The sequence below is a fragment of the Ovis canadensis genome, chromosome 26 (assembly GCF_042477335.2).
Source record: "Ovis canadensis isolate MfBH-ARS-UI-01 breed Bighorn chromosome 26, ARS-UI_OviCan_v2, whole genome shotgun sequence".
NCBI classification, from domain to species: Eukaryota; Metazoa; Chordata; class Mammalia; order Artiodactyla; family Bovidae; genus Ovis; species Ovis canadensis.
Genome location: NC_091270.1, coordinates 42,348,352 through 42,372,986, shown reverse-complemented (window position 1 = coordinate 42,372,986; position 24,635 = coordinate 42,348,352). Strand labels below are relative to the sequence as shown.

The window sequence follows — 24,635 nt, the reverse complement described above, 5'->3', positions numbered from 1 at the left end:
GTAAGAGTGGTCATCTTTGTCTTGTTCCTAAACTTAGGGGGAAAGTGTTTATTTTTCCCCAGTAAGTATCATGTTAGCTGTGGGGTTTTTTAAAATGTCCTTTACCATGTAGAGGAAGTTCCTTTCTATTCCTAGTAAGTTGAGTGCTTTTATCTTGAAAAGGCAAATTAATTATCCCTCAGAATCTTAAAATGTTTTTTAATGTGAATCTTCTTGTGTGTTTAGTGGGGTTCGACATCTTTTTGTATTTGTTGACAATTTTTATTTAACCCATGATTTTCTTAGTCATATAGTTTGCCCAGCTGTCTATTGTATTGTCTTTTTATTAATCTTTTGAAGATACTATATATTTTTATGTATTCCAATATATGTAATAATATACTATTAGTCTCATCCCTATTTTTGAACATTTCCACCATAGCTTACTATAATTGAAAGTATAATCACAATGGTTATATAATTTGGGAATCTTCATCCGAGCTATTTTCTTAACATTTTGTGAAAACTAAATAATATATTCTCAGTGATATGATTATGATTTCATATATTATTCATGAGCAGTTTCTCATTGTTAGTCTATTTTAATAATGGTATTTTCATGGTACTGCTTACCTGTGTACCCAATAGCTCAGTTGGTAAAGAATCTGCCTGCAATGTTGGAGACCCTGGTTCAATTCCTGGGTCAGGAAGATCTGCTGAAAAAGAAATAGGATACACCCACTCCAGTATCCTTGGGCTTCCCTTGTGGCTCAGCTGATAAAGAATCCTCCACAATGCAGGAGACCTGGGTTTGATACATGGGTTGGGAATATCCCCCAGAGAAGGGAAAGGCTACCCACTCAAATATTCTGGCCTGGAGAATTCCATGGACTGTAGTCCATGGGGTCGCAAAGAATGGGACATAACTGAGTGACTTTCACTTTCCTTGAGCTCTGAATGCTTTGTGAACATTTTACTTGCTCATTATGCATTTTTATAAGTTCCTTTGTTATTCTGTGAAATTCTTTATGAAGTTTTAGGAATAATCTCTAAAAAATTGAAAGAAAATTTGCTTCTATTTTCCAGGTTTTTATTTACATATATTATTTGCCAGAATATTTATTTCATAGTGGAGCAGGGGTAGTGGCTTGCTTTGGCTTCTGGGAAAGATTTTGTGCAAACTTTTTGATCTTCCACCCGCCTCCATTTCTTCACCTAATTCCCCATTCCTTTCTGTTTTTGTTCTCCTGTGGTAGAGGGAAATGAAGCAAGGTAACAGTAGATACAGGGAGATAATCTGACCTAATCATATGTAGACTCTATTATAGAATACCTGCTTGTAGTAAACTAAGAGAAGAAAGACCTAGTCTGTGATAAAAGGATTTTTTTATTCCTGTTTAATTTTTCTATTTCTTAGTGTTTGTCAGAATTCAAATTTTTATGGCAAAGACATGTTAGTAAGGGGCCTATAAGACAGAATTTCACGCTACATCAATTATACTTTATTGGTCAGTTACTCATCCTCTTCTCTTCTTGCTTTTTCTGCTGAGAACATACTTTAATCATTAGATTATTTGATAGACTTTTAGTCAGTGCCACTCATGACATGGTTTACTTGCATTAATAGAGTTGCCTGTAGGAATACTTTTTCTTCCTACTTTTCCTTACTTTCTTATTATTTCCACAGAAAGGACATGCTCTCTGAATAACTGTACAGTGGCCAAAAGAATTGGAAAAGGAAAAGATGCTACTGTCATCTTTGAGCATTTCAGGAAACCTATAGATCCATTTGTTCAGGAAAACTGTTCATGCACTCCGTCAAATTCAGAGATAAATCCTTCCAACTCAGATATTTCTAATTGCTATGGAAATATCCAAAATGGAAACACTTCTGTACTTGAAACATACAGTGGACATACGGAGTACAATTCAGCAGAATGCAGAGACACGTCTCAATTACTTGCATGTGATTCAGGCTATTCATTTATTCCCAGTAATACCACAGAAAGTGTTAACAATAGTGACCTCCTAAATTTGACATATCTTAAAGCTATTTTAAGTAGTCTTGCTGCTGCTTTTCCCCTTCATAACAATACTGACTCAAGCACAGTTATCACTTCAAAACTCATCAAAGACCCAAGACTGATGAAGAGAGAAGAAAGCATGGGAAAAGATAATACTGTTACAGGTTTAAGTGAGATTCTGCCATTTGAGAAGAGTTTAGATTTTGTTAATTCAGAAATAAACTTGTCATCTATGCCAGCTAATCCTGCCTCCACATCTGAAGGCATGCCTGGTGATCAGACTATTACTAATGGTTTGGATGCCTCTTGCTTCAGAATTTCTTTGGATGATTCACAAACCCAGGCTCACAACCTGGGCTCTAAGACCTATGATTGTACAGCTCTCAGTAAAATTACCATGACAGGGCAATGTGAGAACCAGGATGATTTTTCCTTCCCAATGTTTTTGTCAAATGTAGTTTCAGAAGCGGAAATCCAAAAACACAAGGAAGGAAAAGCTCAGAGATCCCAGCAGAGAGACACCATCCCATTTTTAACTGACGAAAGCAGTGAGTCACATGACTCTTGTGAATCAGTGGATATTTGTACAGACAAGTACAGTGGTCCCATCTCTCCAGAATCACAGTTTTCTAATTTTAAAACTGTATATGAGACTGGTCACCAAATGTCTACACTTTTCCCACTCCAAAGTGAAGAAGGCATACATGAGTACATTCAAAATACTGGAAAGATGAGAAGCTTCACCGAGCCAGAAGACAGTGCCAAACATGAAGAAAAGCAAAGTTTGTGGAAAGGAAGTGATCATTCTTTTACTAATAAAAGAAAAATCGGTCCAATAGACAATTACATTTCTTTGAACCAAGACAACAAAGAGAATGAGAGTCTTGATTATTTGCAGGAAAATTGTGATCAAATATTAATTACTCAAGGGTTAGAAAAAACAAAATCTTTGCCATTTACCACAGAGGAGAAATATGAGCTAGGTCACCTAGCATTAGAAATACAAAACAATCTTACTCCAAAAGTGGAGAAACTTCCACAGAAGCCTCCTAAGAACTCTTCAGAGTGTAAAGATAACATTCATACAAATTTTGCCATTTCTCAAAAACTAATGGAGCTAAAATTGGAAAAACCAGATCAAAACTGTGTTAGCATTATGGCTGATGCTTTCCAGGATGCAGAAGACATTCCCCAGACCACACAGCTGCCAGCTGTCACTTCATGTCGTGATATTAAAACAGCTCATGATGCAAATTGCAGCATAGCTAGTGAACGTCTATGTGTTCAGAGGACAAATGAATATGATCCAGTGTCCCTAGGAAACATTCAAAGAGACTGCAAAGAAACTCCTCTAATTAACAATAAAGGTCAGCATCATACTCAGTTCTGTATTACACAATTGAACAATGATGTGCACCTGAATACTGATTTCAGAGAACAAAGAGATAATGGTAAAGAAAGCCAGAATGAGGCTGAAATGGAGAACATTGCTTCATCTATAGAAAACAACATAGGGAATATATATGGAGATGAGAAGCAGAGTTTTCAGACACACGAAACAAAATTTTTTACCAACATAGGTGAAAGGAGGGTGAATAAAGATGATGATAGCATTGAAATTTTGAGTTCTGAAGAATTTTCTACTGCTTTTAACTTAACTAGTGGAAAAAAACATGTATGCACTGAGTCTACATCATTAGAAAATGAAGATCCCATTACTGCCATAAAAGAAAAAGATATTCAAAATACTGAAACGACTGGAGAGCATTTGATTTCCACAGCATTTCTTCAAAGTGCAAGTTCTTCGGTACATGTAGCCTCACATGCTGCAGCTGAGATAGCCGATGCTGCAATGCCTGTAGTAAGCACAAATCCTGAAGATCACCAAAGAGCCCAGTTTAACGAAACTTGTTCTGAGAGTACAGATTTTGGTTTGTTAAGCAAACTTAAGGTTTCTGCTTCTGAAATAAATACAGATGAAAATCGATTCCACAACTCATTTTATCAAACAGTAAGTGACAACTCAGTTCTTCAAAGTTTCAGATTGGATAATGAAACTGAAGTAGGATCAGAAGAGAGTGATGATGCTTTTCCTGTGAGTATTCCACAAGATACTCATAGCCATGGGAATGTACTTTATGAAGAATTCGAGGACTCCTATGAGGCTCTGAAGTCTCGCATCGATTGGGAAGGTCTGTTGGGAAGCAGTAATGGGGAGATGGAAGTTTTGAAAAGCACCACAAGAGGTGAGAATTGGGACCAGCATTGCTCTGAGGAACAGAGTTGTGACTTTTCCTCTACACAAGATGATGAAGCAGAGCTCATCGAACCAATTTTACTTCCTGATCTCCAAGTTACGATTACTAATACATTTGTGAAAGGATTCAGTCCTACTGTTGAGTCCCTTGCATCGAAAGATGATTTCTGCAAATATGAAACTGAAGCCACAAAATCAGAAATAAATGAGGAGGAGGAGGAGGAAGAGGAGGAGGAGGAGGAAGAAGTTCTAGAATTTGAAATTCATTCTCAGTGTTCTGCTGAAAATTCAGATCATCCCTCTGAAAATGAATTTGGTAATATAAGGCAAGAATCTGGACTAGCAAGTAAATCTGAAACCTCACTTTCTTTTGACTTGAGTCATAATATGCATGAGAATCACATGTCTGAAAAACAAAACAGACCTTTGCTAACTGAACCTTCTGATGGCACAACAGTAAATAAGGAAAACAGATGTTCCCTGACAAAGTCAAAAACCAGTGGTACTGATACTAGAAATGAAAAGGAGACAGGATCAAGAATTAGCAAAAGAAAGTCCCATACACCTTTCAGGGACCAGAAGATACCAGATAAAAATTTAAGATATCACGAAATTTGTGAGAAGAGGAGAAAGCTAACAAGTCAAGACTCATTGGAATGTTTTTTTTTGTTATCCCAAGAACGAATTAAAACCTTTTCACAGTCAGAAAAACATATTGGGAGTGTCCTGGATATTCTAAATAGAGAAGCATCTTTATGCAAAAGCAAATGTCTTTCCAGAAAACTTGACAGAGCCATTCTTCACTTAAAAGAAGCTCACAGAAGAGTTCACACGTCTTTGCAGCTGATAACTAAAGTGGGAGAAAAAAGAGGGGGGCCTTTACCAAGAGCATATGCAGTAATATGCAATAGTTTCTGGGAAAGTTGTGACCTTCAAGGTTATAGTTCTGTGTCTGAAAGAAGGTATCATTCCACTAAACATTTTCTGTCAAAAAGAAAATACAATATACCTGGAGAGAATAGAACTTTGGGATTTGAAGCTGATACTCATGTATCAAAGCACAAGTTTTATAGAACAAATAGAGAGAGACTCACAGAGTGCCTTTCTGAAAATGTGTCCGGTGTCTCCAGTAGTCACACCACAATTCACATGAGAGAATATTGTGATCAAGTGTGTCCGGAATCACAGTTAGCCCTGTGCTCCGTGTCTCAAAGTACAAGTCAGTCGGCTTACACTAATAGCAGTGTGAGAAATTCCAAGTCATCAAAACTTCAGCCATTTTCTAGAAAAACTGGATGTCTCTTTTCCCCAGACTGCCCAAATGAGACACCAACTAAAAAAGAAAATCGAACTGATACAGAGTTTTCATCTAACATTAGTAAATGTGAAAAACTTGAGAACCATTCAGCACTTGATAATAGTAAGTATACAACAAAAGTAAACAATTCTGAGGCTAAAGAAATAATAAGTGAAAGGAATTTGATGTCTTTAAGTTGCATAAAAGAAAACAACATAAGTTTTAGTGTAGACCAAAATAATGATGCAACTTGTACAGCCCACACAAAAGTGGAAACTGACACAGTTATTTCCGTCTTGGAATCAAAGGTGAAGCGTTTTTTTGACATTGATATCTACAAACCAAATAACCTTATTTTATCTGGTTATAAAGGCAACCTGGAGGTAAATTTTCCTATAGAAAAATGGGCAACTCCTAAGGAGAGCTCCAAACCAGGCATTATTACAGGAAACTTCCTTATGGATCCATTAAGTCAAACTCTGATAACAAGCAAAAAGTCTAACAGTATTCCTCAATCGTTATCACCCGCTCCAGCGACAGACAGTGAGGGAGAGTCTTCGAAGTCTTCCATGGCTACACAGAGCATTACTGCTGTAGATTTTCCAGCAGTGTCTACCATTGCACCACACTGTCTGCAAGGGTGTGGTGGAAACAAACTTCAAAAGACAGAATATTGCTCTTCAAGTAAATGCGTTCATATCGATGGGAATGAAACAGATGCTGAGAATTCTGAGGTGACTGTCGCATCAGAAACTGAAGAAAGTAAAGACAGTGCGGTGAAGAAAGTATTTCCCGATGATAGTTTTCTGCTCATAAAAGATAACATAAAGGGCTCTTCTTCCCAAGAAGGTATTGGAGAGAAAGACATTCAGGACAGAAAAATGTGGAAAGATAAACAGGCAGAAAAAGGAAAGGATTCAGTTCACATGAACGTGACTGAAGGATCAAGTGTTAAGACTGAGTACAAAGATCAAAAGAATAATATATCAGAAGGCTGCTCCTGCTTAAGTGAGAAAACGATGCAAAATAACTTGATTGATTCTCATGTACAGATTAAAAAGGCTACGGAGGCAGTCTCTTTGAGAAATATTGCTTCTAATCAGCTTAACAAAAGAAAGGAGGAGGAGGGAAGAGTTAGCCAAGACTCTCAGTGTGACTCCTCATTGCATTCAGAAGTAGCCTGTGACTCCAAACCAGGCATTACTGGAAGGAATCATATGCCTCATCTGCGTGGCCAGTCTGAACCCTCCAAAGTCTCTCCTCCTCCTCCAAAGAAGTCTACGTCATACATGAATGAATTCAAAGAAAAACATTGTTCAAGTAATAATTTGGCTCCTACAGTTAAGCTCACTCAGATTTTAAGGAGGGCAGATGAAACGTCATCTGTACAGATTCTGCAGGAAGAAAGTGAAGTTTGTCAAAATATTCTTCCTTTGTTTGTTGAAGCTTTTGAAAGAAAACAAAAATGTTCGTTTAAACAAATCTTGATTTCAAGAGACCTGTTGGTAGAAGAAAACCTGTGGAGTAACTGCAGACACAGATTAAAACCATGTGCTGTTGACTCCTTGGTAGAACTCCAAATGATGATGGAAACTATTCAATTCATTGAAAACAAAAAAAGGCTCCTGGGAGGTGAACCAACATTCCGGAGCTTGCTCTGGTATGATGAGACACTGTACAGTGAGCTGCTTGGCAGACCACGTGGATTTCAGCAACAATCCAATTTCTATCCGGCTTTTCAAGGCAGATTAAAATATGATGCCTTCTCTGAGCTGCAAAGCTATCATGGTCAATTAATTGAACTGTTTGAAGAAACCAAAAGGGGAAACAATTCATACTACGCATACTTAAAATACAAGCGACAAATTGATGAATGTGAAGCAGTAATGAAGCGGTGTTCAGATTGCTTTGACTTTTCTCTTTCTGTGCCATTTACCTGTGGAGTTAACTTTGGAGATAGTTTAGGAGACCTAGAAACCTTGAGGAAAAGTACATTAAGCCTGATCAGTATGTATGGGGACTGTCCCCAAATTGATTCCTGTCCAGGAAAACAAGACCATCTGTGGATTATCATAGAAATGATCTCCTCAAAAGTTAATTTTATCAAGAGCAATGAGGCAGTAAACATTAAAATAGCTCTTTATGGTCTGGAACATATCTTTTTTGATGCTTCAAAAAGTCTTGTTTGGGAAGAAAAGAAACAGTCTTTCTGCAAAAATTACTCAGAAAGGAACAAAGAAATACTACTTAGAATGAATCAATGTGCAGTTTCTAAGTTGCAGAAGATATATGATACATTGTCTAAAGATTTAAGCATTGAACAAATTTCCACTATTGGACTTGAGAATTCAGTGATTGCTTCGATAAAGTCAAATGCTGTAGTAAACGAAGCAACAATTAGCATAGAAAACTCTAGGCTTAATGGTACTTTGCTTTCACATCCAGATATCTGTTGTGTTAGTGAAATATTGGATCAAGCTGAATTTGCAGATGTGAAAAAATTACAGGAACTCACTTTGAGATGTACCGATGACTTAGAAATTTTTAAAAAATGTTTTCAGTTGCTGCAAGAAGACAACATAGATGATCTTTTTATCACCGAAGAAAATAGCTTGTACATGATGAAAAACTACAGCCATAAGGCAGTAATTTTAAAACCTGCGGCCATTGAAACCTATATTGAAATCGTCATGCTCTCAGAAACAATTCACTTCCTTAAAAACTCAGTGGCAAAGAAACTAGACAAGCAGAGGTTTCGAAGTATGCTTTGGTTTGATATGTCACTTCTTCCTGAACTGGTTCACTGCCAAGAAAAAATGACTTCTTTCTCATTTCTAAAAGGTAATCCAACAGATTGTCTTTGGAAGGCGATAGAGACTTCTATTTCTGAACTTAAGAAAGATCTGGATATTATCTACAAATGTAATGAAGCTGTTAACAGCTCCTATGCTGTTCGTTTGCTGTCAAGAGAACTTGAAGAACTTTCAGAAATAAAAAACCTTGTTAAGAAATCGGAGTATTCCATTTCCACATACATCAACTTTGTGCCATGTATAGCATCCGTAAATTACGGAACCACTGTGACAGAATTAGAATACAACTACCGTCAGTTTTCCACACTGCTTGGAAGTATAACAGCCACCCCTCGGAAGGATGTAGGAAAAATGGTCCATACTATGAAAGTCATGAAAACGATTGAACATATGAAGATAATATGTGTTAAAAATGCTCAGTTAACCATTTCCTTTATCCTGTGCCAAATGCTACACAACAGAAAGACTTTCCAACTGAAGAGAAAGAAAAATGCGAGCAGTCATATAAACCGTAGGAAGAGTATCAGAAAGTCCAGTACCTGTGGGAAGGTGTCTTTAGTTTCAGAGTACATAATTAAAAATTTTTCAAATTCCTCTAAAAAACGACCTCTCACTGTAGACAAATATGGAGACTCTCAGGAACAAGAGAAAGATACTGCTGTTCCCAGTTGTAAAAAACAAAAGGTAATGAATGTTTTAAAGTGAGTTTTGTAAGTCTATGAGAGCAAACTTGTTGAAGCAAACAAGTATGTAGTTTACAGAATTGTAAAAATTAAGAATGCTTTAAATGTTGCCTTGCAAAACGAATTTACTAATTAAACTATTGGGTTAAACCATTCATATTATCTGTAAAATGATACGAACGGCTGTGTATATGAGAGATACCTTAACAAATGTCTACCTTTAAACTTACAAATTAATTATTTTATTAGAAAATGCTTCTTGGAAGGTTGTGAATTTTAATAATTGCTTAAGAGAAAGTCTATATTATGAGTGAGCAAGTATTGAGCGAGTGACCAAGTATTTACTGAATAGCTTCTCTACAACAAGGCTATACTTAATGTTAAAAATAAAAATTGACAGTGAAGTCTGTGTTCTTGACTGTTATCACCCACACAGAGAAACAGTAGCAATATTTTAAAATATTTAATTATGAAGGAGCTAGAAGTTGTCGTACATAAGTGCGTTTTGTTTAACAGATTTTATACAGCATTTATTAAATAGTTGGCAATGTTCTAATGATTGTACAAACATCAACTGTTTTTATTCTTCACAAAGTGCTTTTTCCATGTTTTTTCAATGATTTAAAGGGGAGAGATTCTAAATATAGTTGTAAGTAGTAAGTCACCCGGGTCTTAGGGAAAAAGTACTGTTTTACAGAATAAGAAAGAAAAATCCACACTTGACAGGCATTACGTACCATGGGACTAGGTGACTGGCTTACTGAAAAGGATATAAAACACAGAGCAGGCTTCCTACTTGTTGTAAGATGTGGGTAAAGAGAATGTTGCTAATTGCTTTTTTACAAAATGTTTCCAAACATTTTTCAAATATGAGACATTCAACAGAGTCACTAATTTTTAAAGGAGAGGATCATTAATGAAGATAGTTTCAGATGGTGCATTTTAGAGGATGACAGAACAAGCAGTTGCAGATGTCTGGTAAATAAAATAATGAATATATTGTACTTTAAACCATCAACAATGTAGGTCTTTGTATTTTTTAAACATAGGTTGGCATGAAACATGTCACAGAAATCAAAAGAGAAAAGTCACCATTCGAGCATGCAAGGTAGGAGTTGCCATCAGCCCTTTTTGATGAAAAACTGAATAAAATTGAGCATGTATTATGGAGCAAGACTTGAACGGGTCTACATGTAACTTCAGGGACAAGAGTGTGCTAAGGAGGTGGGGGTTGTGTCAGTCTCTTAGTTTGAATTTCATTATGCATCGAAAGGGATGTCCCATGAAAGATGTTTTTACAATGATTTAAAGGGTAAGGAGTGACTAAGTTCAGTTAAGAGTAGTAAGTCAGCTAGGGCTTAGAAAACAGTGATACTTTACAAAATGAGAAAGTAAAAGTCATATTTGACAGATTGTATTTAATGAATTGATGGGGCTTCCTGACTGGCTTAGTAACAAGAACATCAGAATGGGGCAAGTGATCAAATAGAGGTTATTAAACTTGTGAATTTCACAGACCTGTCAAATTTCAAGACTGGTTTAAAAGATACAAATTGCCAAGTTATATTACTGAGAACTTAAGTCAAATATACACATATTATAAGTATACTACTATTCCATGAAAGGATTGTATTAACACCACAGTACAGAAAGACCATGACTTCAAAATGCTAGATCTTTAAATACTTTTTTAATTCATTATTTTTAGTAAAAACAAACTGCATTATTTATATTTTTCTCATTTTGACATGAAGTAGCACCACTGGACTTGTTGACCATTTCTTGTTTCATTCCACTCTGTAAGATTTTCAATTTATGACAAGCTGCATTTTTACCATTTTTTTTCCATCCTATGAAGGAAAATGAATAATAGGAATGAAAAAAGATAAGCATGTCATCTGTCTTGTTTGGTTGTCTTCTACGTGGCACAGATGACTGAATAATCATGGAGTGGCATAAAGATGAACAGGCTCTCAGAGGCCCTTCCCTGGTGGTCCAGTGGCTAAAGACCCTGTGCTCCTAATCCAGAGGGCCTGGGTTTGATTCCTGGTCAGGTAACTAGATCCTGCATGCCACAGCTAAGACCTGGTACAGCCAAATAATTAATTTTATAAAGATGAATAGGCTATCAGAAGGATAACAGAAACCAGTTCTGTAACCATCTCAGTTTTGTTACTAAGTATAGGTAGGTACTTGCTATTCAAAGAATCAAACTCTGTCTCACCTGGCAGGGGAATGAATTCTAATATAAAGTTAATATAGGGTGTCATTGTCATAGAAGAACATTCTCTAAGAGTGTGCCTTCATGGGTGGTTCAGTGGTAGAAATCTTGCCTGCCACGCGGAAGGCCTGGGTTCATGTCCCAGCCCGTGCAGCCACAGCATCCCCTTTACTGCTCTTGTGGCTCAGCTGGTAAAGAATCCACCTGCAATGAGGGAGACCTGGGTTCGATCCCTGGGTTGGGAAGATCCCCTGGAGAAGGGAAAGGCTACCCACTCCAGTATTCTGGCCTGGAGAATTCCATGGACTGTATAATCCATGGTGTCGCAGAGTCGGACACGACTGACTGACTTTCACTACACTACTAAAAGGACAGATCATACAGGCAGCTGTCAACCTGAAAGGCTGAGACATCACTGAAACATCATTGGAAATGTGATAAAATCAAAACTGCACTTTGTGGAAACTGTCAAATATTATATTGATGACAATGCAGGTTGTCATTCGAGTGCCTCTTAAGGAGGCTGGACTAAGTAAAATAAGGGGTTTTTAGTTTCATGAGTGGGGTATACAAACTCCAAGCCAAAGATGAATTTGTCTTGACTGTGCAAGAATGGTCACCTTTATCTTTCAACGTGTTCTTTTCCACTTGTAATTCAAAGAATTGGTTGAGACACCAAAAATTACGATTACCTTGGGGACCTATTTGAACTCTTTTGTTCTGGACATCCATAATGAATGCTTCCTTCAGACTTCATTGAGCCTGTCTCATTTAGGTAGGAATGCCAAGGATGTTCAGTTGACAAGCAGTTTTGGAAGTCTGCTTCTCCTGTTCTTGACCTTAAACAGACAAAATACCTCAGTCATTTGTGAAAACAGAAGATAATCTTTGAGCAGGGAGTCACAGCTGGTGGTTTCACCAGCTCTGTATCACTAGGCTGGAGGTATATGAATTAGAAACTACTGCAAAAAAATTAAAATCAGGAAGTGTCTGAAGCATAAAATAATGTATTACAGTATTGACAGCACTCTATATTTTCGGATGTATTGGAAAAATATTTGAAATGTGGAATGTATCACCTTCAACATGAAAAGTAGCTCAATTTAAATCAAGGGAATAAAACTGGGGAAATGTTTCTTGTATAGTGCCAATACAAAGAGGAAAATGTGTAATCTTAATCCCACTGCTGGGCATACACACCAAGGAAACCAGAACTGAAAGAGACACTTGTACACCAATGTTCATCGCAGCACTGTTTATAATAGCCAGGACATGGAAGCAACCTAGATATCCATCAGCAGATGAATGGATAAGAAAGCTGTGGTACATATACACAATGGAGTATTACTCAGCCATTAAAAAGAATACATTTGAATCAGTTCTAATGAGGTGGATGAAATTGGAGCCGATTATACAGAGTGAAGTAAACCAGAAAGAAAAACACCAATACAGTATACTAACGCAGCAATGGCACCCCACTCCAGTACTCTTGCCTGGAAAATCCTATGGATGGAGGAGCCTGGTAGGCTGCAGTCTGTGACGTCGCTAAGAGTCGGACATGGCTGAGTGACTTCACTTTCACTTCTCACCCTCATGCATTGGAGAAGGAAATGGCAACCCTCTCCAATGTTCTTGCCTGGAGAATCCCAGAGATGGGGGAGCCTGGTGGGCTGCCGTCTACGGGGTCGCACAGAGTCGGACACGACTGAAGTGACTTAGCAGCAGCAGCAACACATATATTTGGAATTTAGAAAGATGGTAACGATAACCCTGTATGCGAGACAGCAAAAGAGACACAGATGTATAGAACAGTCTTTTGGACTCTGTGGGAGAGGGTGAGGGTGGGATGATTTGGGAGAAGGACGTTGAAACATGTATAATATCATATGTGAAACGAATCACCAGTCCAGGTTTGATGGAGGATACTGGATGCTTGGGGCTGGTGCACTGGGATGACCCAGAGGGATGGTACGGGCAGGGAGGAGAGGGCGGCGTTCAGGATGGGGAACACGTGTATACTTGTGGCAGATTCATGTTGATGTATGGCAAAACCAATACAATATTGTAATCAACCTCCAATTAAAATAAATATTAAAAAAATAGAAAATATGAAATACAACTTATACATGTGTCTCTGGGGCTAAGAGGATAATGTAAGACAATGCACAGATATCACTACTGAATATGGGCCCTGTAGCTTAGCCAGGGGGCTTCCCAGGTGGCACTAATGGTAAAGAACCTGCCTGCCAGTGCAGGAGATGTAAGAGACTTGGGTTTGATCCCTGGGCCAGGAAGATGCCCTGGAGGAGGGCATGGCAACCCACTCCAGTATTCTTGCCTGGAGAATCCCATAGACAGAGGAGCCTGGAAAGCTACAGTCCATAAGGTCACAAAGGGTCAGACATGACTGAAGTGACTTAACACACATACACAGACCTTGTCCAGGACCAGGCTTCTCAAGCACAGCCTGTATTTCCAACATTAGAATCACATGGGCTCCGCTTACAGATGAAGGTTTCAGGATCTCATCCTAGACCTAAGCATCCAATTCTCTGGGATTACATTTTACTAATAGTAAGTAGTCCATGTGGTCCTGGAACATAGTGATGTCTAAGAGCCACAGATAAAAGCTCAAAGTGGTTCAAGAAACCAAGTAGAAAGAGAGACAGGGAAGCACCTCCTCCCTCTGGCTGAGGGACTCAAGGCAGAGGCTACTGTGTTCACAGAGATTCAATAAACTACTTCATCTGCATTTCAAAAAAAAATTATTCTTCTCCCAAGTAAAATTTTCAAATATGTCTTCATATTGAAATTTTATGACACTGTATTTACAGTTGTTTGTATATATGTATTACACGTAACAGGACTATGAGATCTCATTCTGAAAGTGAAAATGAAATAGGACCAGATTCATCTGACAGTGTGGAAAGAAGCCATGTCTCTCCAAAACAAGTTGAAACTCAAAGATCAGTACCTTTAATGAACCTGAAAGATTCAGAAGGTGAAATAGATTTAACTAATATTTCATTTGCTACTTCAGAAGATTTCACCGGACAAGGGAAATTAAGTAGCACAAAGAAAAGAAATAGAAATTTTAGTGCTGCTCAAGCAAAAAGTGAGAAGAAAACTTGTTCTCCTTTGGCAATTTTTGACCAAAAAAGTATAGATGACACATTTTCAAAAGACCAGGAGATGCCTCCACAGAAATTTCTTAAAAATCCCCCAGATACTGCAGAGAAATCCTGCCCCTCAGACATAAAACCAGGAACTGATGCTTCTCTTTTGCTGAATGCATCAGAACCCAGTTTCTGTTTTGTGAGTGATAGCCATGCCACTTTAGAAATGACTGACTTTGAACCTCAAGATAATAAAATATTAAATTCATCCATTAATTATACATGCACCAGTTCTCCAGAACCCATGCATATCCAGAACAAAATTCCTGTTGTGCAAATAAATAAAGCACGACCTGCAAAAACTGAGTCAAAAGAAAAATACATGAAGGATACATTGAATTTCAGTACTATACCTGTAGAAGCCTCTGAGAACATCACCCTTAATGTGAATCAAACAGTAGAATACTCTTTGTCTGAACAACAGAATTTGCAAGTCTTAGCTCAGAATGCTGCCACATACTTGAGTGAAATTCCACAGTCTGCATGTACCCCAGAGTATGACTCTCTTTCTGGGTACTCACTTGAAACTTCATATCCTTACTGTTCTTGGTGTGTTTATCGTTACAGCAGCAGCAGTGACAGTTCCATCACCCAGACATACCAGGGAGCAGCATTCTGTGAAGAACAGCCACCTCCTTCTGGGATGTTGACTGCAGTTACAAGCAATATTCAGAATACCCCTTCTCATCTTTTGTCCTCTCAATATTTTGAATACTTTGCTGGGGAACCACAAGCAAATGACTTAGTGCCAGTGAGTGACTCTTTTCCACCTCAAACGCCTGTTTACAACTTCCAGCAGCCAGTGTTTTCAGAGTATACTCCCCATCAACCATCCACTCCATACCCTTCCTCTCCTGATTTGGATGCGCTTCTAGAAGTTCCTTGGACTTATGGTGAGTTTCACAAGTCTTAATGCTTGCTTTCTAGAGTTTTCACTTTTATCTTTGTACATTTTTGTAAGTGGAATTTACAGCAAGTGGTGAGATAACATTTTTCTGTGAAGGCTGAAGAATTGTTTAAATATCAGGCAGTTGAATTATGTTGTTAGTGGACACCTAGTTATCAAAGACTGAGAGGAAAAAATAAGTAATATCACTAATCTGTCCTTCAATGAAACCCAACTTCAAGGAATAATAGTTACGTAAGTTATAGTTAATGAAATATGATGCAACCATTGAAGGGTTTATAAAAGTTTCTGGTGACAGTTTTCAAAACTGTATCATATAAATTTACTTATGTAAATAAATGGTTAGAAATACTGAAATAAAATACACTAATAATTTAACTTGTCTCACTGAGTGATAAAATTTTGGGTTTGTGGAGAGTGTTCTTTATTTCCTAGGTTTCCTATTGTGAACATACATTTTTTGACAAATGGAGGAAAAAAAAGAGTAAAAAGAAGGTAGAAAAGGGAAGTTTAATCAGATATATAGTGTTCTAATATAATATCATGGCCTAAGTGAATGGAAGTTAGTTGAAGTGTGTTGGTAGAACAATTTGGTAGATTGCCACTGGAACTTGAAGTTTTTTTCTGAAACAATTCTGCTTGTAGAATATAGTTTTAATTAAAATGAAAGGCATATTTACGATAGTTAAAGCAAAATTTGAAAACAATTAGTAGTAGTTCTGCAAAAACTACAATTATCCATTAACATGCAGGTATTCTACCATCAGAGGTAAAATGTACTGTATGTAAAGTTAATCATCTCTTAATGTCTTAAACAGGGAAATAAAAGAGATTTTCTTTTAAATTGAAAAGTTGTTTCTCAAGCAAAATCATAGTTCTGTAAGTTGCATGTGTCTTCAGATATAGAAGCTGAAAAATACCACTTGCAAATTAAGCCAAAACCTAGTTTTGAACCTTTGATTTGACTTTTTGCTTCTGCTTGGTATTAACTGCAATATAAAAGAAGGAAGAAAATATATTAACACTATCAAGGGTTTGTATTTGTTAAAATAGAGTTCAGTAAACATGTTGAGAGACTTCTCTGGTGGTCTAAACGATTAAGACTCTGCCTTCCAATGCAGGGGACGTGGCTTTGATCCCCGGTCAGGAAACTAAGGTCGCACATGCCATGGTGTGTGGCTAAAAACTTAAATAAATAAATTGCTGAATTGTGTTTTTTAAAAAAGTTCTTTCTCAATCCTGGGATCTCTTACAAACTAAAGGAGAAAAATTTATTGAATTGATTATCATTCATCTGTCTGAATAGTGCAGGTTAGGGTAGTTCTGTTTCTAATTAGGGAACCCCGTCAGCAGCACCTATATATTGGAGTTGCCACCAGTGCCCGTTAACCTATAGGACAAAACTCAAATAGGTTAGCTTGGAATGCAGGGCCCTTCACAGCCCTACATGCACAGCCTCATTTCCCATCACTTCCACCTTTGTATCCAAACCACAGTGAACTCCTTACTGTTCTCTCACATGACATTCCTCTTGTATTTCCACAGTCCTTTTTGTTTGCATTTCTCACACACAAAAAAGTGTTATGTGGTGGTGTGATTATCTATGTATCCTTTTATTCCCATCCCGCTCCACCAAGTAAGTTTAAACAAGATTGGAAAGTTTTCACCTAAATCATAGCCTGAAAAAAAAAAAAAACTAGAGGAGAGAAAGAAGTGGGGGTAAGGGGAGGGGGTACATGACTGTGCCTTTTCCTTTTTGCTCAATTTGATACATTGCTGTTGCTGCTTTAATGATAAACACAGTGTAGTAGACATGGCAAACCTATGAGTTAAAGAAGACATTTGAAATTTCAGAGTAGGACATTTTTGATGTAATTGCTCCATAAAGGTTTTCATAGTTTGAACTTTCTTGTGTTCTTAATAATTATTGTGATGCTAAAAAAGCTATCTCTGGAATCAAATCCAGCTTTGATTCTCAAAATTTTTAATTGTTATCACTTTGACTTGTTCATTTGCTAAAAGTTGTGTCCACCTCTTTGTGACACCATGGACTGTAGCCTTCCAGATTCCTCTATCCTCCACTACCTCTGGAGTTTGCTCAAATGCATGTCCGTTGCATTGGTGATGCTATCTAAGTATCTCATCCTCTGTCATCCCCTTCTTCTCCTGCCCTCAATCTTTCCCAGCATTGCGGTCTTTTCCAATGAGTTGGCTCTTTCCATTGGGTGGCCAAAGTATTGGAGCATCAGCAACAGTCCTTCAGATGAATGTTCAGGGTTGATTTCCTTTTGGTTATATTTGGTTATATTATTATTATATTTGGTTACATGTTTCCTTTGGTTATATTATAGCTCAGTTGGTAAAGAATCTTCCTGCAATGCAGAAGACCCCAGTTTGATTCCTGGGTCAGGAAGATCTGCTGGAGAAGGGATAGGCTCCCCACTCCAGTACTCTTGGGCTTCCCTAGTGGCTCAGCTGGTAAAGAATCTGCCTGCAATGCAGGAAACCTGGGTTTGATCCCTGGGTTGGGAAGATCTGGAGAAGGGAAAGGCTACCCACTCCAGTATTCTAGCCTAGAGAATTCCATGGACTATATATAGTCCAAGGGGTCGCAGAGTCAGACACGACTGAGCGACTTTCACTTCACTTACATTGCTGCTAAGTTAGTCGTGTCCGACTCTGTGCGACCCCATAGATGGCAGCCCACCAGGCTCCCCCATCCCTGGGATTCTCCAGGCAAGAACACTGGAGCGGGGTGCCATTGCCTTCTCCGTCACTTATATTATTGTGAAAATAAAAGGAAAAGAAACAACTACCTACTTATAAATATGTGCCTCTGTGTGCACTCAGTCGTGTCCAACTCTCTGTGACCCCATGGACTATAGCCCACCAGGCTCCTCTGTCAATGGGATTTCCCAGGCAAGAATCCTGGAGTGGGTTGTCATGCTCTTCTCCAGGGGATCTTCCTGACCCAGAGATTGAACCTGTGTCTCTTGCTTTTCCTTCATTGGCAGGCTGATTCTTTACCTCTGTGCCACCAAGGAAGCACTTATTATCGTATCAAAGAGTAACTCAAAAATTAGAAGACATTAAGCACATCTTCTAGTTTTTGTGAGTGAAAATAATCCATAGAGATCGCATCACACTGAAAACAAACCATATCCTTCTGAAGATGTGAGAAGCCCTGTGACCCACTTCCTTGCTGTTCTTGCTGTTTGTACGTAGCACCATAGTGCAACTAAAGGGAGATCTGAGAGAGCCCTGTGTGCAAGACAAGTTACATCCTTTACCTCCATGTGAGACAAGTTACATCCTTTATTCCACTTAATTCTCACAAGATACATGAGAGAGATACAAGGATGTTATTGCCCTTTTACAGATGAGGAGGATTAAATATTGTAATTTTGTCAGGATCCCATGGCTAGTGAAGGGCAGATGTGCAGTCCGAACTCAGGTTTCTTTGGCTATAACTTAATTGGATTCTTTCCACTTTCCTATTAAACATACCGTCTGTCTGCATCGTTAACTTCATCTCAAATCCTCATGCTTTTTTTTTCTTCCAGATCCATGCCATGAAGAACCCTTTGAGCCAGGACAATGAGAATTGTCTTCTCTGTCTGCTGAAATAAAGGGGGCTTAACAAGTTTATCCAAGTATTTTTTTACTTATGTATTTTTTATTTTTAACATTTAAAAATATATGTCAATTAGTAAGAAATTATAAACATTACAACCTTGATAAAACATTTAAATGCAATAGTATATCATATAGTGGAATAAGAAATCAACCTCTGACATTTAAATGCCAAAAGAATTTCCATGCATTTAATTTTGTGAACTCCGTACTAGGCTATTTTCAGTACTCACCTAGCCTTTAGAACAAATAGCTATATTGTGAAATTTATTTTTTGAGATATTGTTATTAGAGCTGTTATAATTATATAAAGTATCTCTTTGGGATTATTCTAATGGAATAAGGAGAGTAAATGTAACATTTAATATGATTAAGGGTAAGCAATAGTAGTAATTCTTGAAAACGATTTTTGTCTTTGATATTTTTGGATACAAATTTATGGTAGTATTGTGCCATCGAACTTAAGCATTTTTTTTTTTACCTAGATCAGTCATTAGACCAATAATTTTATAATTTTTGAAACTTCATATAATTTATCAGTCTGTGTCTAATATGACAAATACCTTTAATTTCAATATTTTCTAATTTTAACTGGCAAAATATATTTTAACAGAAAACAAGGTTTGCATATTTTCAGTGTTTGTCCTTGAGTAGAGACTTTAAAAATTGTTATGTTATGTTTGAAGCAATTTTAGATCATGATATTGAAATTTAAAGCACATTAACACCTTTTTCCAGAAAGAGCCCTTTCTACCAGATTCTTTTTTATTTGAGTTTTTACAGTTGAAATGGCTCTTCTAGTGATTTTATAGCAAAAAATGGGAAAAATGTCTTTAGCTTGTGCCATTAGTTGAGTTATATTTCAGTAGTTAAATAATGCAACACAAGTTCTTTAATGGTGTGATCATAGATTTTTTTTCCTTTTCAACATTCCATGAAAGTAAAAATTATTTGAGTAATAATCATCTTTAAACAACAAAGTAATAAACATCCTTAAACACACTTAGTGTGTTCAGCAAATGCTCTGCCCACCAACAACCATTTCCTGTCTCTGTAAGATCCAAGTCAGAAAGATCCCTCACAGCTGGATAGACTTTCCCAAGTCTGAAAGTTAAAGTGTTAGTTGCCCAGTTGCATCCAACTCTTTGCTACCCCATGGACAGTAGCCTGCCAGGCTACTGTCTGTGGAATTCACCAGGCAAGAATACTTGCAGTGGGTAGCCATTCAATTCTCCGGGGACTCTTCCCCACCCAGGGATCAAACCCAGGTCTCCCACATTGTAGGCAGATTCTTTACTATCTGAGCCACCAGGGAAGCCCCTTCCCAAGTCTAGTGGGCCCTAAAATGTGGTAAAGAGATTTGCATTGGCTAAATCTAAGTAACTAGCAAAGCTAAAGTGTTTTTTCAACTTTTTTTTTTGCAACCTTTTTATGTTAGCTAACTTTTTATGTTATCTAGTATAGGTATCCAAAGAGAGTGTGATTCAGCCAAATTTATTGTAGAGTAGCTAATTTTTCAATTTAGAAAAACACTAAGATCTTCCAAGGTTAAGTCTCATTAGTCACATTAACCAAATAAGATGGAATTCAGAGTATATCAGGGTTCTTCTTTAACAAATAGATTTTAAAAGGGGAAAGTCAAGCAAAGAACTGCAACTGAAACAAGAATTAGAAAAATACTCTAGAATTAAAGTAGTACAAAAAATAACATAAATATTTTGCCCAGATAATTTATATATTTGGAAAAATTCTGTAAAAATCAGAACTCCTGAAAAGGTATTAAAGCAGTAATATCAGCTGTTTTTCAAAGAATGACTTTGCTTTTGCCATTTGTTTAGTGTTTGGTTAGGGAAAGATGTTGCAGATTTATTATTAAAACTTTTTCTATTAGGTTAATCAAAAATTCAGTATTCTGATTAAAGATGCTTTCTTTAAACAACTTACAGATTTTGTTGAATATTGGCTTTGTGATGTTTTTATTTCATGAGTTTTAATTTCTTGCAAAAAGGGTAATAAAACCTTATAAATATTGAGTTACATTTTAAAACCTGCACTTTGAAACAGAACATGAAAAAAGGGAGCATTTCTTCCCTTCAAGTTTGTGTTTTGGCTCTAAAAATAAAAATAGAACAAATTAAAATTTGAGCAAACATTATTAATAAAAAACTGATTGTCTGTAAATATTATTGTCTTGGAACTTGAAGAATTATATGAATAAACTGAATTCCTTCTAGTCCTTCTAGTTTCATGGGTTTTTTTTCCCTTTTGTGTTTCTTGACTAATACGGAAATATATGGATGATCTTTGGTTTGTGCATACACTCATTGCAAGAAAAAGAGCCCACAGATTGCTGACCAAAGTAGGTTAAATAAGCTGTTGGGCATCCTTCTATTCCAGCTGCTTCTGCCTTCACCTCCTCCTTCCCTTTCCCGACTCTGACAAACTTCCTTCCTGCCCAGAGTTCACAGGACCAGCCCAAGTCCCTGCCCTCATGCCATTCTCGCTCCAGTCAAGACAGCCAAGTATCAAATACATAAGTAATTTATTTCACATTCTGAGAATTGACACATACGAAATAAAGTAATGCAGTAGAGCCTGACTGCATGACCCATAAGCTGAGCTATTCAGGGGGGCCTCTTCGATGAGGTAATCAAATTAACTTCATATATTTTAATTCTGTCACTGTGCCTTCTGTTAATATACCTAGTATAAAAGTGCTTCTAAAACTTGAATTCTGAATCCAGCCAAATGTAAGGCTATACTTTCATTTCTCTGATGAGAGAATTCCTCAAAAAAGTTTTTTGGTAAACTTGAATATATAAACTTTTAGAGATATGTATGTTTAAATGTCAATTGTATGTTATATTAAAATGCATTAACTCATAAACAGATGGATTCAAGTCCTCTTATGCATATTTGGGACTTCCCTGGTGGCTCAGACAGTAAAGCTTCTGCCTCCAATGCGGGAGACCCGGGGTTCAGTCTCTGGGTCGGGAAGATCTCCTGGAGAAGGAAATGGCAACCCACTCCAGCACTCTTACCTGGAAAACCCCATGGATGGAGGAGCCTGGTGGGCTACAGTCCATGGAGTCGAAAAGAGTCGGACACGACTGAACAACTTCACTTTCATTTTTTATGCACATTTGACATCATCAGATCCTTTTGGAGCCCTGTTACAGAGCTTTCCAAAGCATATCATCCTCACTTCTAAATTCTTTGAGACATATGCTTTCTAAACCTGGGTATGTATCTAAAATTGCTTTTGGTTGAAGTCATTTCAAGTTAATTTCCTTCCCAAAGACCTTCCTTAAAGTAATGATTGAAGACTTCAAACTAAAGTAAGCCTCCATATTCTTCTCAATGGGAATAATTTTAGGAGAAAAACTGACTTGCATTCAAGTATATGTGGTATTTTAAAGCTATTAAATTTTTTTACAGGCATAGTTTGATTTCAGTTCTTACCATATTGATATTGCTTGAGTAGTGTGATTAACTCCCAGTTATCAATGTAGTTTGAAAAAAAGCAATGTGGAGGAAGAGAATTAAATTATTTTTACAAGACAGGCATTCCTTAAATTACATCTGATGGACACAGTTCTAAGAGGAGTGACTGAAGATTCATTAAAGAATCCCTCTGGTATTTATAAGAAGTCTCCTTTAAAATAACCCTGTGGAACCCTTAAAACACACTGCATTCTTACTTGTCACAGGCAACTGCATTTATCTTAGGATTTATAAGTCTATATTTAAGTCTATTTTCCTTGGTTAGGTAAGAATAATTTAGATCTATGACAGATTCATGTCTTTTTCTTAAATGTGAGAATCTATGTTTTGACTGGTATAGTCAGTTGAGCATGTTTGGTTATTTGAAGGTTGTGTTCAGTCAGCAGTTATTGAACATCTGATTTGTGCTTAAAGTATTCTGTTTTGCTTGTGTGCATGCATCAACTAATCTTTATATCAGCCCCATAAAGGCAAATGTTACTCCCTTCTTTTATAAATGCATTCATGCAGAAGGCCCTTCAAGATATTTTGCCCCTCGAGTCATCTTTGTGAACATCAGTTAATAGTCTTCAGTATTGTTGGTTTGAAAAGAATATAAGACCTATCTCAGTGTTACTTGCTTTCTAATTCCAGTCATCAGCTTGTTAACCTGATACATATAATCCCTTGAAAATTGTGAATACATAGTGTGCAAAGAGCAATACAGTAAGTTGAGATTTTTCACACTTAAGAAACAATTGCTCTATGTGCATACAAATCTAGTCCCTTGGCAAAGATCATTTTAGTTGTACTGAGAAGTGAATTATTTTTCATATTGAGAGTTATGCTAAGTCAAGTAGCTAATAACTCCTAATCCACTGATTCCCAACCAAGGTGTTTACAACTACATCTGAATATTAATGAAAACAATTTCCTCAAAATTCGCTGTGTTCCCACTTTGTCTTTTCAAATGTTATCCTGAAGATTATCCTCCAGTAAGCTTTGGTGAAAGGCAGACTCTCTACTTTCCCTCCCTCCCTCACTTCTGTGACAAGACCGTTCATTTCTGTGACAGTTTCTTAAAGATACACCCACCCTCTTAACCTTTCATACAGGTCAGTCATAAAAATGTTTCAGATATGTCATCTATTGAAAATGAACACAGAACCTGCTGAGTCAGCTAGGTTACTTTTGTGGTCTTCCACTTGGTGGAATTTTTCAGGGCAAAATATTAGGACAGACTAAAGACTAATTTTATTGCCTGGCTTTCTGGGTTCTTGACCCAGGAACCAGCAATAATGAAAAAATTTTTCTTACAGCCTCTACTCGTATCCATCAGATGACAAAGTAAAAATAATCAGTTAATGAATGATACTTCATCATGAGTGTTTCTTTTGGATCAAACCCTCCCAGCACATCAATGTGTTCACCAACTTGGAAGCTCCACAGAGATGGAGTGACCAGAGTTTTTATTGGAATTTAATTACATGAACGTGTAATTACATCCTTGCTCACACAGATGAGCTCAGTCCCCAGCCCTATGACCTCCCCTAAGGTCAGGCTTTTCATACTCTTCATGGGGTTCTCAAGGCAAGAATACTGAAGTGGTTTGCCATTCCCTTCTCCAGTGGACCACATTCTGTCTGACCTCTCCACCATGACCCGCCCGTCTTGGGTGGCCCCATGGGCATGGCTTAGTTTCATTGAGTTAGACAAGGCTGTGGTCCTAGTCTGATTAGATTGACTAGTTTTCTGTGATTATGGTTTCAGTGTGTCTGCCCTCTGATGCCCTCTTGCAACACCTGCCGTCTTACTTACCTTACCTTAGACGTTTCTCTTACCTTAGACATTTCTCTTACCTTAGACGTGGGGTATCTCTTCACGGCTGCTCCAGCAGAGCACAGCTGCTGCTCCTTACATTGGACGAGGGGTATCTCATTACCACCACCCTTCCTGACCTTGAATGTGGAATAGCTCCTCTAGGCCCTCCTGTGCCTGCGCAGCCACCACTCCAGGTCAGTAAGTGCCCAATATGCTACTGGAGATCAGTGGAGAAATAACTCCAGAAAGAATGAAGGGATGGAGCCAAAGCAAAAACAATAGCCAGTTGTGGATGTGACTGGTGATAGAAGCAAGGCCCGATGCTGTAAAGAGCAGTATTG

The 24,635-nt window shown here is 37.5% G+C and overlaps 1 protein-coding gene across 1 annotated transcript in view; it reads left to right on the top strand.

The window, feature by feature from the left end:
* TEX15 (testis expressed 15, meiosis and synapsis associated) overlaps positions 1 to 21,225 on the top strand; it is a 78,481-nt gene extending 57,256 nt beyond the window's left edge. Inside the window, exons 8-11 of the mRNA XM_069572846.1 lie at positions 1,667 to 9,054; positions 10,103 to 10,161; positions 15,018 to 15,343; positions 18,921 to 21,225. Coding sequence (XP_069428947.1) covers positions 1,667 to 9,054; positions 10,103 to 10,161; positions 15,018 to 15,343; positions 18,921 to 18,958 — 7,811 coding nt within the window. The 3' untranslated portion in view covers positions 18,959 to 21,225. The remainder of the gene's footprint in view (positions 1 to 1,666; positions 9,055 to 10,102; positions 10,162 to 15,017; positions 15,344 to 18,920) is intronic.
* The last annotated feature ends 3,410 nt before the right edge of the window (positions 21,226 to 24,635 follow it).